Source organism: Grus americana, chromosome Z (genome assembly GCF_028858705.1).
Source record: "Grus americana isolate bGruAme1 chromosome Z, bGruAme1.mat, whole genome shotgun sequence".
In the NCBI taxonomy this organism is placed as follows: domain Eukaryota; kingdom Metazoa; phylum Chordata; class Aves; order Gruiformes; family Gruidae; genus Grus; species Grus americana.
The window spans coordinates 2,946,568-2,962,358 of NC_072891.1; the positions used below are offsets into that span (position 1 = coordinate 2,946,568).

The 15,791-nt window shown below is 45.9% G+C and overlaps 1 protein-coding gene across 2 annotated transcripts in view; it reads left to right on the plus strand.

Annotated features, from left to right (window-relative positions):
• MYO5B (myosin VB) overlaps positions 1 to 15,791 on the plus strand; it is a 148,895-nt gene that overhangs the window by 62,464 nt on the left and 70,640 nt on the right. For both annotated transcript variants that reach the window (XM_054808962.1, XM_054808960.1), the window contains exons 10-14: positions 203 to 468; positions 4,845 to 4,926; positions 6,467 to 6,607; positions 13,785 to 13,907; positions 15,147 to 15,230. In XM_054808962.1, coding sequence (XP_054664937.1) covers positions 203 to 468; positions 4,845 to 4,926; positions 6,467 to 6,607; positions 13,785 to 13,907; positions 15,147 to 15,230 — 696 coding nt within the window. The remainder of the gene's footprint in view (positions 1 to 202; positions 469 to 4,844; positions 4,927 to 6,466; positions 6,608 to 13,784; positions 13,908 to 15,146; positions 15,231 to 15,791) is intronic.

Genomic DNA, 15,791 nt, shown 5'->3' on the forward strand with positions numbered 1-15,791 from the left:
AGCCGTTTCATCCATGTCCGTGCAGGCTGGTGCAACTGGATGAGTGCTCATCACTTCTCTTATCAACCGCAGAGAAACACAGTATTTCCCTAAATAGTTACGAAATGCTGCTAATTTCTTGCACTGATCTGGGAGCGTGGTGTTAGAACTCCAGTTCTGGAGTAACACCGACTTGCTGACGTTACTTCTCGTTCCCCCCCAGAGCGAGGACGAGCACTTGAACAACTTCTGCAGCTTGCTGGGAGTGGAGCAGAGCCAGATGCAGCACTGGCTTTGCCATCGCAAGCTCATCACCACGGCCGAGACCTACGTGAAGAGCATGTCCGTGCAGCAAGTGGTGAATGCCCGGAACGCCCTGGCCAAGCACATCTATGCCCAGCTGTTCAACTGGATCGTGCAGCACATCAACAAGGCCCTGCACACCACCACCAAGCAGCACTCCTTCATCGGCGTGCTCGATATCTATGGGTAGGCACGCTTTCTGCTTTTGAGGCTGTGCCTTAAAAATGCTTTCTGATTTGTCTCGCTGCTCTGGCAGTGCATGCCTGACCTTGGCTTGTGGCAGGTGATGGGAATAATAGAAAGGGATGCAAAAAAGCACAGTTGTGTGAGGTTTGCAGTTTTGATCCTCCTTTAGGTTGTGCAACCCTGACCCCGAAATGGTGCACGCAGATCTGTTTGAGCGCTGGCTTTTGGGATTTACCTCCCATGCTGTTCCCATTCAGGATTTCTGTCCACTGTGCTGTCTAAAGCATCAAGCTTAAAGGTGAGCTAGGGGTAAAGGTGCTGATGTGGAGACCAAAATCTGAGCTTGGCTCTGCCTGGAGTTGCTGTGGGGTTTGAGGAAACTACTTTGGTTCTTCAGCTGTGAAAGCACTGCTGCAGGGCCCTTGAGCAGCGAGGGCTTTCGGAGGGCTTTGGGAACATGCGGTGAGGGGGTAAGGTGCAAAAAGCTCTGGCGTAACCGAGGGCAAGGCTTGCAGCCTGCACCTTCAGGGTGAGAGTTGTAGCTGCTCCAGGAGCTGGACCCCGACCCAGTGCACTCACTGTGCTTGCTCAGTCCCAAATCTCATGTCGTGGCAGACTCCTTGTAAGGTCTGTCAGATCTAGGTGAACCTGAAGTTCAAAATAAAATCCTGCTGAAGCGGTTCTGGGTCAGCTGCAGAAAGCTTTTATGGCTGTAATACCTACGCAATTACTGGAATTGGATCTTGTGTATAAAACCTCCTGTGGGGTTTCTACAGCTGCTGATGTTTGGGATGTTGATTTTAACATCCACTGGACAGCCATGGCAGCAGAAAGGATGCCAGAAGTCAGTGCTGGAGCATCGGTGTAGCCCACTGCTTGCCTAGCTCCGTCAGCAAGCCATACGGCAAAGTTTACAGGAACACTTGTATCAACTATGATAAGAATACAGTCCTCTTTGGTTTGGGATTTCGATGAGATGGCTTGAAAAGGTGAGGTGGCTGTCAGAGGTTTGCAAGTGTCTGTCCTAGGTAGATAGCACAGGACCTGGAAGATCTTAAATCATCAGCTGGGATTGGCATAGTCTGGTCTGAAGTCTGTATGAGATGGAAAAGCTGTTTCCCATCAGTGTCCCTACAAACAGAGAATTCTGCAGGCTGGGATATGATAAATAAAGCTTTGAGATGGAGCCATGCGGGTGATAGTGGGTCAATGCAGAAAATTGGACGTCTGAGTTAGAAAATCAGCCATGGTGTTTCAGAAATCTGAATAAAAGGAGACTCGAGGATAACGCTCATGAAAGATTAAGCTGGGCTTGAAAACCTGTTAGTGTGGAAGAAAAACCTCCCTGAGCTGCAGGTCTGCTGTACATCACATCCAGCGTGTGGGCCAGCTGATGCTTTTACAGCACTGGTGTCACCACAGAGTACAGCGGGTTTTTTTGCCATGGGTACCTGCAAGGTCCTATTGAAAGAGGCAGGTTTGCAGGGGAACGGTGTCTGTGCTCCAGGCCATAACACTTGTGTGTCAGTCCAGTCTCCTAAAGAGATGGTAAATCCCTTCCAGAAGGGGGTATTGCTGTCTAAATGCTGAATAATTAGCAATGGAGGGACTTCGGGTGCTGGGAACCTGAGTCTCTGCAGTCCTTAAAAGTGGTTTGGTTCCCCAAACTCAGGTTATTTGGGAGCTTTAATGCATTCTCCCAAATACTGGATTTTTTTTTTTGATTTTTTTTTTCCCCAAAATGTCTGTTGTTCTTCCTTTTCCTCTCACAGAGGAGTTAATCTAGAAAGGCAGGGAGCCTGCCTGCAGCCTCCACTGCATGTCCCTGACATCCCGAGAGCACCTCTGTCCTGATGCTCCTGGAGGATGACTGTTGCCATGGGTGGGATTTCTAGGAACAGGGTCCAAACCAAGGGTGCAGAGGCTTTGGGGTTTGTCTCCTAATTCTCTATCATTTGACTCCACATCCTTAATTCTCTTGGTATTGAGGTGAGAGGGTGCAGCATTAAAAACCTTAATGTATTTACTGAAAGTGCGTCATTTGCTATAGTGGCAATACCATGTTCCATCTGAAGAGTGGATTCATGTGGCATTCCTGGACTTGGTGGGACGGCTTGTTTTTGCTCTGTTTGCCATGTGAGGGGAAGTGCAAACACCCAGGCGGCCAGCTGTATGCTGGACTTATTTATGAACTGTAAATATTTTAGTATAAAACCCGGTGCTGCAGCAGATTTAGGAGACACCAGTTGTACAGCAGAACAGGAGAAAAGCCAAAATGCAACGTTTGCTCCCCAATGTCCACTCGCAGGAGCTGTCCCCAAGCTGGGATGTGCCTTCCCGGGAGCCCTGGTGATGGATCAGAGCGGTGAATGTGTTTATTTTTTGCACAAGAATATAGGCACCGAAATGAATAGAAACAAAACAGTCATTGGATTGCTTTTCCCATTAGGATGTTGTCTTAGCGCAGTCACTTTGGGCAGGCAGGACCTCCTGGCGAGGGCACGCATGGAGGTGGCAACCAAACTGCTCCATCAATTAACAAATTGCGCTGTCAGAGTCCCTTAATTAGTGAAATCTCCCTTGGAGTTGATGTTGTATAGCTGCTCTGTTCCTGGCTGGTGCTCGCTGGGAGGGTTCATAAATCACATCTGGTGTCTCTGAGGCAGAAAAAGAGTTTCCACTCCAATATATTTCCCTCTTGTACCCCTGCTCTCCTTGCCTTTTTCCACTTAGCTCACTGTGCCTCTCCATCTCCGTTTTAGTTAAATCCTTTCTTGCCCCGCTACTCTGATCATGAACCTGCAGGAGTTGATATTTCCAAGGGGGAGACCCTTTAGTTGCAAGAGCTGAAGGCGCTGGTCTGCAACCAAGATCAAGCACAGCAGGAGCTCTTCAAGGACACGTTCATCACTGAGGCTCTGGCCACATCTTTGATATAAACATTTGTTGGTCCCAGACACCAGAATTTGTTGCATTAAAGACTGTAAAGCTCGGTTCCTGGGATGAGGAGGGATTGAGCATCCTCTGCTTGGCACAGGCTGAATCAGCTCCGGGGCGATGCTGGCCCTGGGGCGGGCGGAGGGAGAGGAGGTCCTGGGTTTCCTTCAGAGCCGTTGGGAAAAATAAAAGCCCAAAAGTGGTTCCTTTCTGCCATTCCCCCTTTTCCTTTTCCACTGCCTTTCCCCAAGGGCTCAGGCATTTTGTATGGTGAGGGCACTACCCCCTGCAATACCTGGAACTGCATCACAAGGGTAGCAGCCCGGTAGTCCTCAGAAAGTACCAGAAATACTAATTCTGGGGAAAAAAAGGGCCTTCCTTTGTTTAGTGCTTTATGACTGTTCTGCCAGCTCCTACAGCACCCGAGCAATTAATTTGCCACGCATTTATCATTACAGTAGCTTATTAAGCTCAGGGAGCTTTGCCACTTCTTCCCTTAGTTTAATCCTTACAGTCATGTGTCAAAGACTTTTTTTTTCTCCCTCCTCCAACTGTGCCTTAAAAATAGAAATATAAATAACATAATTCCTTGTGCTAGCTGAAAAACTTCCTTTTTTAAGAGCAAGCCCAGCTCCCTCTGCTTGTCCCTTGGTGTCGCGTGCTTCAGCCTTTACCACCCCAGGGGCTCTGCTCTCTTTCCGATGCTTCCCTGTAGTTTGTATTATTAAAACTGCATATTTTTTCTTTTCTAATTGTGACTAGGAAACCAGTTTTGAGCTCAGTTTGGAGTTGGCCCATGGCCCGCAGAGGGGTGGGAAAGTGTTTTGGCAAGGGGAGCTTTTGAAGCCCTGGTGGAGAGGGACATCACTGAGACCAACGTCTAACTCCCTTTAAGGAACGTGCTGGAATTGGAGCTGAAAGCACCTTCTGCCTTCCAGAAGTCACTTGCTTACGTGTATCTAATTTTTGTGCTATCAGGGATGCAATACAGAGGCTGTAATTATGAATGTAATACTTCCTTTTTCTGCTCTATTGAATTGCATGTAGAACACTGCGTTGGATCTTCTAAGAGAGCAGCTACTGTTTCTCCATCACCTTTGCAGTGAATTTGTTTGGACTTAATATTTCATAATATTTTTCCCCGAGAGAGGCTGTTACATTTCTCGTCTCAGCACTGCTTACTGATGGGCAGGAAGCTACAGTAGTACCAAATATCTCATTCGTGCGTAGAAGAACAGACCTCTTGAATCCCTTGAGTTGTGGCAAGGAAAGATAGACGTTTCGGGGAATGAGGAATAAAGTGTAGATCTGGGGTAGGAGGAATGTGAAGAGACGGTTGAGTAAGTGGTGTTCCCCGTCAAGCAGATGACACCATTGCAGGGAATAGTAGATTTTGAGACGAAGCAACACTTAATGCTGATTTATTCATTGCTTTGCAGGTTTGAAACTTTTGAAGTGAATAGCTTTGAACAGTTTTGTATCAACTATGCCAACGAAAAGCTCCAGCAGCAGTTCAACTCGGTAAGGTCAGCTTGGAAACGTTCCATAAAACTTAGCAGAAAATGTATGATGGCGGCATTATTGTCTGTCTGGCTTCTGCTTGATGGCATTTACCTGCAGCATGGCCAGCAGGAATGTAGTCCTTGGGATACCATCTCTCCTGGGCAATGATTGTACATTGCAGTTGCACTAAATATATCAAGTTGAAAATGTTGCCTGATTGATAAGCTTGATACGGGAAGCAGGTTTGCAAATGGTTGATGCAAAGGTTCACTGATGGTTTTGAATAAATAGATAGTTTGCCAAATTTCTCTTTTTTCGGCATAGTTTCAATCCTAAACTGAGGTAAACCTGGATAGTCTTGTGCTGAGTCCTGATATCCAGTGTGTGACAAAGCGTGGGTGGACACCTGACTGTTAAGTGTGGTTTAAACCCCTGCAACTAAAACTCTGTGTTAAATAGCAGGATTGGACACAGTCCCCATTTTTCACTTGGACATGGCTCACAGAAGCCTGAGATTCTTCATTTTATTAGATACAAGCGCTTACCTGCACTGGATATGAAACCAGTAAGGGGTCATCTTCTGTTTTTGTTGTAAGCAGGGGAAAAATTACTGTTAGTTTCAGGACACGAGGGGAAAAAAAAAACCTTGTTAAATTTGAGCAGCTAAATAGTGCAGAGTAACTTGGCATTTTGAAACCGTATCATATGCGTGGACATGAACATTTGTGGTATATCTAATGCATCAGATCACTGCTGCTAAAAATGAAAAGTAAATTATGGATTGTATTTGCACTACTCATATCTTTCTTAGTATGTCCAACTATCACTTCTGAAGCTTATGAATTCAAACTCTGAGATGACATGTTTGAAGAGATTTTAAAAAGCCATCTCTGAAGAAAAATGTGCATTTGAAAAATCATTTGTTCATATGCTTAGAGTATCTCAGAAATAGCCAGAGACAATTTATCTGCTTGGGCAGAGGTCTGAGAGATATAAGCCATGGAAAGATTTTTTTTTTATTTATTTATTTTTTAATAAGAATCTGCAATAGAAATTCCTGAGTCAGTTAGATACTGCTGCTGCTATCTCTTCCAGGGTGATGGGTGCACTTTGTGAAGCTCTGCTTGCAGATGGGGGCATATGGGCTCAGCCCCGACTTTTCTGCCAGCTTGTGAACCTGCTGCAGGTCACTAGTTTAATCAGCAGAGCACTAAAGGAGAGAGGGATTTTTCTCAGCCCAAGAGAGATGTATATCATTGCCATTTCAATGTATGGTTCCCACCTAAATGTAGTGACAGCTTCAGTCATTTTCTAGTGAAAGTCATTTAAAGCCTTTTATTTCCCCCCTGCCCCATGGTTTTCTAGTGTAATGCTTTTATTTTCCTTGCCAGAAGCTAGATTGTGTAAATGGTAGAGCCTCTACAAAGCTGTACGTGAGGGCACCTAAAGCTTCTATGGCTTCTGGATGTACTGGTGGAACGCTCTACTCCGGTGGGGACAAGTGGGTGAACAGGGAAGGGGCTGATGGTCAGTAACTCTGCTGTTTTTCCACTCTCAGCACGTATTTAAGCTGGAACAAGAAGAGTACATGAAGGAGGGAATCCCTTGGACTCTCATAGACTTCTATGATAACCAGCCCTGCATAGATCTTATAGAGGCAAAACTTGGTATCTTGGACCTACTGGATGAAGAGTGCAAGGTAAAGAGGACCACCCACCTTTTCACTGGCATTTTGATTTTTATAAGAGGTTAAAAAATGGACTTTAACCTGTGGCAGCTTGCAAGAGGGTAAACATCTCCTTTCACGTGCATTGCTGGGGTGCTTATGGCTAGGGTAAGCCGTTGGCATTCACTTTGCTTTGGGACTATTCAGAACCTCCTTGGCAGATGTTTGCTACCAACGTGGGTACCTGGTCTCACCAGGTATTGCCAGAGCTCGTGTTTCTGGCCTGGCTATGCATAGGGATAGCCATTGCTTGTGACTTTCGATTTCTGTAACATTATTCAGGAGCAGGAGTTCCTCCCTGTCTCAAACCTTATTTTGTCTGACGGGAAACCTGAGTCCTCTTGTGATAGCTATTTGGGGTAAAGTTGATTGCATTTAGTGTACAGACTTCAGATACTGGAATTTGTGCTTCAGTGGCACATGGTCTATAGAAAAAATGTGTCTGGGAGGGTCTCTGGTTTGGTTAGTCTTGCAGCATCAAGGGACATCAGCCACACAACGAGGATTTGCTGAAGTCGATGCAAAGCTCTGGCTGACTTCAGGCAGGCCTGGATTTCACACAAGTTTTGCAGGAGACTGAAATTGCATGTCGCTTCTGCTCCTTTGAGATAGAGAAGCAGGAGCCAGAGATGACCTGTAGAAGTGTCTTCAGTTGTGTAGGCTTCTTGTTTAGCCATTCCTTGAGAATTATTCTCTTGGGTTTGGAATTGTGTCTTCCGTCAGCTTTTCTGAGTTTTGGGTTTGTGGTTGGTTGGGTTTTTTTTTTTGTTTGTTTGTTTGTTTTGTTTTTTTTTAAACCAAGCTTGTAATGTTGGGAGAGTAGTTTGCGATCTTTTATTATCTGTCTCTCAGGACAGCCTAAATTAAATCTTGCTTAAAAGTTGAGTAGAAATTCCAGAATGGCAACCCATCATAAGAATCCATAAGAAAGGTTGGACTCCTTGTTCACTCCTTGTTCAGTCATGAGTTATCAAATATATGTGGAACAAGAAATGTAAGATGGAAGATTTTCTTGGGAAGTTGGGATGGCTGTTTTGAAGGTCTTTGGTGGGAAGAGTAGGTGTAAAGTCTAGAGTTTTTAGGTGTGGTCATGTCATCAGGAGAGCTCAGAGTGATGGTGTGATGAAAAGGGCTCCTACACGGGGCAGAGCAGCTCGTATCCTTTCCAGTTCTGGTGTCTGCACAGCAATGATGATGAGGAAATACTGGAGAGTGTGTGGTCACACCAGGATTATAAAATGTTGTGATACTGAGGATAAAGGAACTTGAGCGCTGCACGTGAGTAGCTGTGATAGTCAGTGGGAGGGTTTTCAGACCTTTTGACACAAAAACCTCCTAGCATGTATTAGCTAGAAGTTGGACAGATTCAACCATGAAATGAGTCTTTTTAATGCTGAAAACAGCCTATTGGAAGAGGATGATGACTGCCTTCCTGCTGATGTGGCTGCCTTGCGGATCCTCAGACTCGTTCTGCTATGGTGTGATCAACAAGTTGTCTTTGCGAAGAGTTTCCATTGAGATTCGGATATATTCTGTGCCAGGAAATGTCTTACTGATTGTGGAAGGGCTTTGAGGGTTTTTGAATGAGTGCAAGGAAGGGTGAGGCAAGGGGTGGTGGGAGAGCTGAAGCAGGGAAGGGGCCCCTCACCAGGGCAGTCGAAGTGATGAGAAGGACACAGTGAATTCCTGTTGGCTCTGTGGGATCTGTGGGTACGGGACAGATCCAGTGGCCCAAGGGCAGGAGTGTCATGTTGCATCAGAGGGAAAGGTTTGGGATCCATTATTTAGCCTACTGTCCCTGTTGGGGTTTAAGGACATGCATGACTTGTCTGGAAGCAAGGTGGCCTGTCAAGTGGCTGCTCTTCTCCATGCAACAGGGCTGCCTTCCCAGGCATGATGAGGGTGTCCCAACCTGCATGTCCCGCAAGCTCAGCCCTGTCTGAGGTACAGATGCTTGGCTATCTCTCTGTGATGAGCTGGAGCTGGGGCTTTGCCCTTTTCAAATCCAGTCTCAGGAAGACTCCTTAAAAATGAGAACAAATTAATCTGATGCCCTGAAAATAGCATCTTAGCGAGTGCTGGCTTAGGAGGAGGTCGGATTATTTGCTTGATATTCAGCACCATTTCATTTGGTCTCTGCTCTGCGTGTTAAATTCTTCAGTCTAGAACCAGATCCTGAGGGTTTTGAAGACCATAAGGCAAGTTTCCCTCATGCCATATTGCCTGATGACGCCTTTTGCTCCTCTCTGAAGCACCTGGCACTAGTTGCTGCTGGTGACATCACATTAGATGAAGCAATTCCTGTGCAACAGCAGGAATATGGCCAACCTTGCCGTAGATCTGCCTGGTACTACTTTGTCCATCTGTGCTTTTTTTTTTTTTTTTGGACCAAAAAACTGAAACACAAGTTCTATTCCTCCCACCCCCATCCTGACATCAAATGCCAGTTATCTTGGTATTTACCTGTCAATGGGAAATGCTGTCATTAGTCACAGGCCCTTATTATGGGCCCTCTAATTTACTCTTTTATAATAACCTGCAAGCATTCTCCAGCTTTATGAAAATTCCAGCAAAACCTGTCAACTGAAAACACCATTTTATAGATGAAAACCTTCACCCCCGCATCACCAGCAGCAGCATTTCACCTCTTGAGGAGAGCTGGCCACCGCGGGTGCGGGACCACAATAGGGTAATTGCAAGCCATCTCGTTAGCAGGTACAACGGCAGATAAATATACTCTGGGACTTGAAATGGCATCGAGGGGGGTCCTGGCAATATAATAAAACATTAGCGCAAGTGTGGAGGGTTTGTCGCTAATGTTCTCGCTTCACAGTATGGATTTTTCTGGTTTTTTTTTAAAAAAATCTTTAATGGGAGGTGGGGGAGGGGGTGGTTGGGTACGTGCTGAAGTAGTTCAGCTAACGAAGGTTATGCGAGAGTCTTGTCACCATTTAGAGAAGGGGACCAGGCAGAGTTGAAACAGGAACTGGCAATGAAAGAGAGGGCTTTCGAGATTGGAGTTTTAAGGACTAAACCTGTCTCATGACAGCAAATGTTAAAACCCTAGCTCTGAAAAAAGAGGGATGTAGGACATGTTTGGGTTTGGGTGTTTTTAAACATGCTTGAGTTTTTCAGGAGTTGGAGGCTGTTGTAGAATTATTAAGGTTGGAGGGGGCTTCTGGAGGTCATTTTGTCCAACCTCCAGTTATGTCCCTGGTCTGCCCAGGAAGCCTTATAATCTCCATGGGACCGTGACCTTATGTCCTCTACTAAGTGACCTTGGAGTCCTCTAACTGCCTTTTTCCCTGTTTCCTGCACTGGAGTGTCACCTGCCTGGATCTGGAGCTTTTAGGACCTCTTGGTTTTGCTTTGGCCTAAGAAGATGCCGGAGGAACAGCAGGAGTTCATGTCCCATTCACAGAAATGGCCTTGGCCAGAAACCAAGGCCACCATGACAGGTGCAACATTGCAGTGCTCTAGCACAAACCGATGAGCCTGAAGAGGAGGGAAAGGGCGGAAGGGCATCCAGGAAAACCTCCCTGCCGGTGAGCTGTGAAGTGTAGATGGAGTCACCATGGGGCCAGTGGTGGTGGTAGGCTATAATTTGGGATAAGAGCAGAGCCCTTGAGGAGAGCAAGAAGACCAACGTAGAGCATATCAGAAGAGATGGGCATTAAGGAGGGAGACTGTCTTCTGAATATCCAGTCGTGGGAAGTTGGGAAGGCACATGGAAGATTGCTTGGATGTCTGGGATGGCTTTGGGGTATGGTTAGCTGTGTTGTGGAGGGAATTACTTTGGTGGAGGGGACAGCAGACTTCCAAGGAAGACTTTGAAGGGTTTGAGGGAACATGTGAAGAGTGACTTCCGTGCTCTGGAGAGGAGGAGCCAGCATGAAGTGCTTCTAAAAGGGTTTGATCAAGAATGAGCTGGTTGGAAGGGTTGATGTGTCAATCACAGTATCATTGTTCACAACTTACTATGGATCTTAGTGAAATTCTTTCCGCTGAGAAGCAATGTGACCCTGAGGCTGCCAAAGGGCAATGTGTCTAACCAAACCCACGAGCTCCCTCATGTTCTCAAACGCTCTTGTGGCTCCATTATGCGTTTTATGGCACATTGCCATCGTGTTACACTGTTAATGTGCCAAATGCATTTTCTAACACTGTTCAAAAGATGCTCTTTAACCTTTCCTGTGTCCTTCTGTCAGGTGCCAGAAACACTAAAGTCTGCTTCTGGCAGACCGGTTTTCAATCGCACTTGTCTCTGTGCATCTCTGTGAACTTGGGTATCTGAGCAAATGTGTTTTCCTTGTCTGGATTTGTTAATTTTTTGAACATCAGAAATCAGCATGTCGCCTTCCTGTGCCGCACGGTCCTGTCCGGGGGGATTTCTGTTTCACAAGCAGATACACGGAGGTTGGACCTCTGGGCTTTCCTTTCGGGTGGACTGCCTAATCCGATGGCAGAATAACCTCGCCTACGTCATGCTGTCAGCTTTTATGACTTTAAAGTCAGGCACATCACTTGCAGTGGAACGTGTCCCTGGAGCACGGAGGAAGCCCAGACTCTTTTCAGGCTTTAACATATATTGGAGCGATGAGGAGAAAAGAAATAGAAATTTAAATAGCTCCTACTGTGTTTTCAGAGGGTTGACTTTTAGTCATTAGGTTTGAATGGACCTTCGTTGCTTATCCAGTTAATTGTCCTTCTGTTGGAGGTGACGGTGGAGGGAATCTCACCCGTTAGTCCAAACATCTCCAAACATCTCCTCGGCTGTCTGGTGATCGTGGTGGGTTCTTGACCCTGGGATGCCTCTGATACAAAAGCTCTGGACGCGAGCCTACAGGCTGATGCTGGCTGCGTTGTGTAGGTTTGATTTCGGTTGCAGTAGCTCCTGGCAGCTCAGAGGACGGTGTATGGAGGTGGGAGGTGGCTGGGATTACACTTCCTCACTGATTTTTTTGCAGAATGATGGGCAGAGGGACGGTGTGGACAGACGAGCAGAAGCAGTGACCTCGTGAAATTACTTCTCTGAGGTTTTTTCCTATTCAGAAATTTCCTCACAATACTTGCAAGGCAGTTGATTTTCATCTTCCCCATCCCCTAAAAAAGTCTTGCACTGATGAGATAATCTCTAACTTTCTCACTGGCTTTAAGGCTTTAAGCTGCCGAGCCAGTACCAAAAGCCGTTATAATAGTAGAGATAATGGCCTTGTTAATTTTTATCTCCGGGACTTGGTCCCTATCAGGTGCTTCTCAGGTAACTAAAAATACCCAGGCGGCACAACGGTGAGCAGGGAGTGGTGCGGGTATGGCAAAACTCTCTTTCTGGGAGTCAGGAGCGATGCCTTTGAAGTTCAGCTCTGAGATAAGCAGTTTTTTCACCAAAGTGGATGACCTAGAAGAGAGCTGGTGCAGGATAAATCTGCTCTCTGCAGCATCAGGCAGCTCAGGTGGCTGCGGTCTCCTGCTCTGCACCTGCGGCTTGGTCCTGAACGGGAGAGACCTAATGATTGCCCCAGAGAGGATGTTTTCATCAGTTATATTTCATATTTATATGTAAAAAAGAAACCCACCTGCATTTATATAACTCCATAGTTTAAATATGCATGTCTATCTTGCATAAATAAAATATGTATATAATTGCATAAATAAATGCCTTTTAATATTTATATCTAATCTGTATTATTTCTATGTGTATCCATAATTTGCTACGCTTACAACTGTAAAACATAAAATACTTCTGGGATAGCGTGGCTTGCTTGAGTGGCTGCTGCGTTTAATTCAGCCACTTCTCCCAGTTAATGGGGATGGGCAGGAGCTGCTCAGCCCCATGTCCAGAACCCTTCTGGTTTGTTTTGGCTTGCTGGCATGAAATCAAAGGTTGTTTCAGAGCAGCATAAAAAAATATTCCTCATCTGTCTGAAGTTTTCCTTCTTGCTATTTGCTGCCCCTACTTCCTCTGTCACTTTTTATAGACAGATCTACGTAAAGACCTGGTGGATGATGCAGAGCTTTCCCTGACGCTGAACAGTTGTTTTGTGGTTTCTAGGCTTTGCCCCATCTAATTGTAAATATCACCTAACACTTTTCTTCTGTCTCTTCTCCTTTTCTAACCTAAATAATCCAGGCAGGAGGGATGAGGACGGACCCCATCAGCTGTTGGTCCCCAGCCCTCGAGTGTAACTACTTCACTCCTTGTTTCCTTTGGTTTTTAAGAATTTTGCTTTGTGTCAAACTTGTTGCGCTGGAAAAGTACAAAATATCAGATATTTACAGCCACGGTGCTTTCCTTGTACACCCTTAGTCTTTTAGAAAGCTTTGGAGGGGGTTGGGACCTAAACATACCTTTAGGGAAAGGACTTGTAATCATGAGAGTATCAGAAGTTAAAATAAATTGTTATATGCTGCTATTCAGCTATATGTGCTTACAAAATGATAAATCCAATATTCTTTTTTTCTGCTAGTCTTGGCAATATATTGCATTAAGTCGACAATGATTTACTGGGTAAAAATTGCAGGTGCTGAGTAGGAAGGTGAGCTCAAACCCTCCTTGTAACTGCTGATTTGTGGAAAGTACCCTGTTCCCTTGCTGCACAGGTTTTTGGTGGTTTTGTTTTTGGTTTGGTTTTTTGGTGGTGTGGGGTTCTTTTTTTGTTTGTTTGTTTGTTTGTTTGTTTTTTTGTCATCGCGGTTGTTTAGGATTTCTCTGTTCTCTGCCCCATCCTACTAAAGCAATGTCTGGGGCAACACCTGATATCTTTGTATACCACGGTCAAATCCCTTCAAGTGTGGGTCTATGTAGGACTTGCACCCTGATTTCAGTGTAAATAGGATGCAGAAGGAGAATTTGGCATCCAGGAGTTACTTCTTCAGGTTTTTTTCCTGCAAGAGCTGCTCTGGCTGTTGGAGCAGAAACAGCATTTGGGTGTTTTTCACTGGAAACAAAATTTTAATGTATTTATCAATAATATACATGAAAATAAAGTAGCACACGCTGCCAGAACTGGGAGGGGGACTTTGTTTCTCAAATATTGCTGTAGCCCATGTGGACTACAGGAAGCCCATAAGGAGGGTTGCTCCAAAACCTCCCCACACCTCTTTTCTGTGCCTGACCACAGTTTCTGAGTCCATTTTTCTCCCCATCCAGGTTCCCCAAGGCACCGACCAGAACTGGGCGCAGAAGCTGTACGACCGACACGCCACCAGCCAGCACTTCCAGAAGCCCCGCATGTCCAACACGTCCTTCATCGTCCTGCATTTCGCAGATAAGGTAACCGGGCGCCCGTTGCGTCTGCTGGGACTCAAAGACAGAAACGGGAAATGCATGGAGAGAAGGAAGAGCCACACGAAGAAAAATTAGTTTATAGCACCAACGAGCTGCTTTTTGGCGATAGGGATGCCTGGTTGGCAGTAATCTCAGTTGGGTGCTCTGATCTAGATCAGCTTGGAGGACTTCAGCCTCCAAATTTTTGTGCTGAGCTTTAAATAGTTGTGCTTTCTAGAGTAGAGAAGAATCCTCTTTCTCAAAGCTGTGGCAAAATGAATATCTGTAAGGGCAGCTTGACTGAAAATATATTGGAAAAGGAAATTATTTGTGAAGAGGAGGAGCTGTGAGCATCAGCAAGGCACAGTGGGGAGAAGCTTGTGAGAGGTGACCCTGGGCTGATTCCACCCTTTTGAGGGAGAAAATGCCAACTGTGGGTCTCTAAGTCCGAGTGTCTAGTGCTATAGGGTCTTGTCTGTGGGCTCCAGCTTCACTGAAACCCTGGTGTGACAGGCAAATAAGAAACATAAAAGCTTGAAGTTATCCAAAACTCATGTTTTGTTAGAAAGGAAAATGTAAGACCAATCTGGGGATGTTTCTGAGGAGCCAGATGACACGTGGGTATTGCAATCTTGTGCAGGCACTTCTAACCAGGCTTGCTCTGCAGGCAAGCAGCACTTTTCCTGGGAAAGGTTGATACTCACCTTTCCTTAGGCACGTGATTTTGCACGTGTATCTCTCACAAATGTTGTTCCTTTGCAAGCTTTGATTGTCTGCTTTGTGATCAGTTATTTCAGCCAACTTCAAATGTAAAAAATTAAATTTTCATCTGTCCTCTCAAATTTCTTCCTGTGCTCCCCAACTCTCTGCAGTCTCAAAACTGAGAGACCTACAAGAGACATAGCCAGGAGATCTTCTGAGGTTTACTGATTAGCTTACAAGGAACTCAAGAGAGAACAAAAGAGCATTTCTACCCCTCATTTCCATGGAAGTGCAGTTGGGTCCCGTACAGAGCAGTTTAAGGACTAAGAAACCATTTGTGTTTGTGTTAAGGATTTTGCTTTCATTCAGATTAACTTTCTTTGATAAAAAGTGACCTTTAAATTCCAGTTGCTCCCCGCACCCCTTCTCCCTCTCAGATTTCTCAGGTGGGCTCCTGACAGTAGGGGAGTGGTGGGGCACAGCACCTTGTCCCTGTGCAGTTGGGAGTTTATCCTCTGGGCTTCTTCCTTTGTCTCCGGCTAGGTGGAGTACCAGAGCGAGGGATTTCTGGAGAAGAACCGCGACACCGTGTACGAGGAACAGATCAACATACTGAAAGCCAGCAAGGTAAAAGCAACAAGTTGGGGCAGTGGTCCTGGTTGGAGATAAATCGGTGCTGCTGCTTTCCAAAGTGCAGGCATCGTACGAGCCTTCAGCTTGCCGTGTATGTGAAACACGCAGGTGCCTCCAACCACTAATGTCAGCAGAAGAGGCAAATAAAAGAGATGTGGAGGAGGGAGTAAGGCGGGAGAGGAGGGTGCCAGGGGCTACGGTTCCACCCAGGTGTGGATGCGCGTGGTCCTCTGCTCTCCTCTGTCCTGGTGTTGGTATCCTATCAAGATGCATCACAAAAATCCTCTCCAAACCTGCCGATCCTCATCGTTTTGGTCACAGAGAGCAAAAATAAGGAACAGCCAGTTATGGGGCAGCGTAAATCCCATTTGACTCTTGCTCGGAGCTCCCCACCCATCACTTGGCACTAAAGATGTTCTCAAAAGCACGTGGAGCCACAGGTGATCCTGGTATTAAAAGCCACGATCAGCAGTGTAGTTTGTCTATTGCGGGTAGTGTTGCTGACCCTACCACCCTCCTGTACGAAAATGGCTGTTCCCCTTAGCGGTAGTCCAT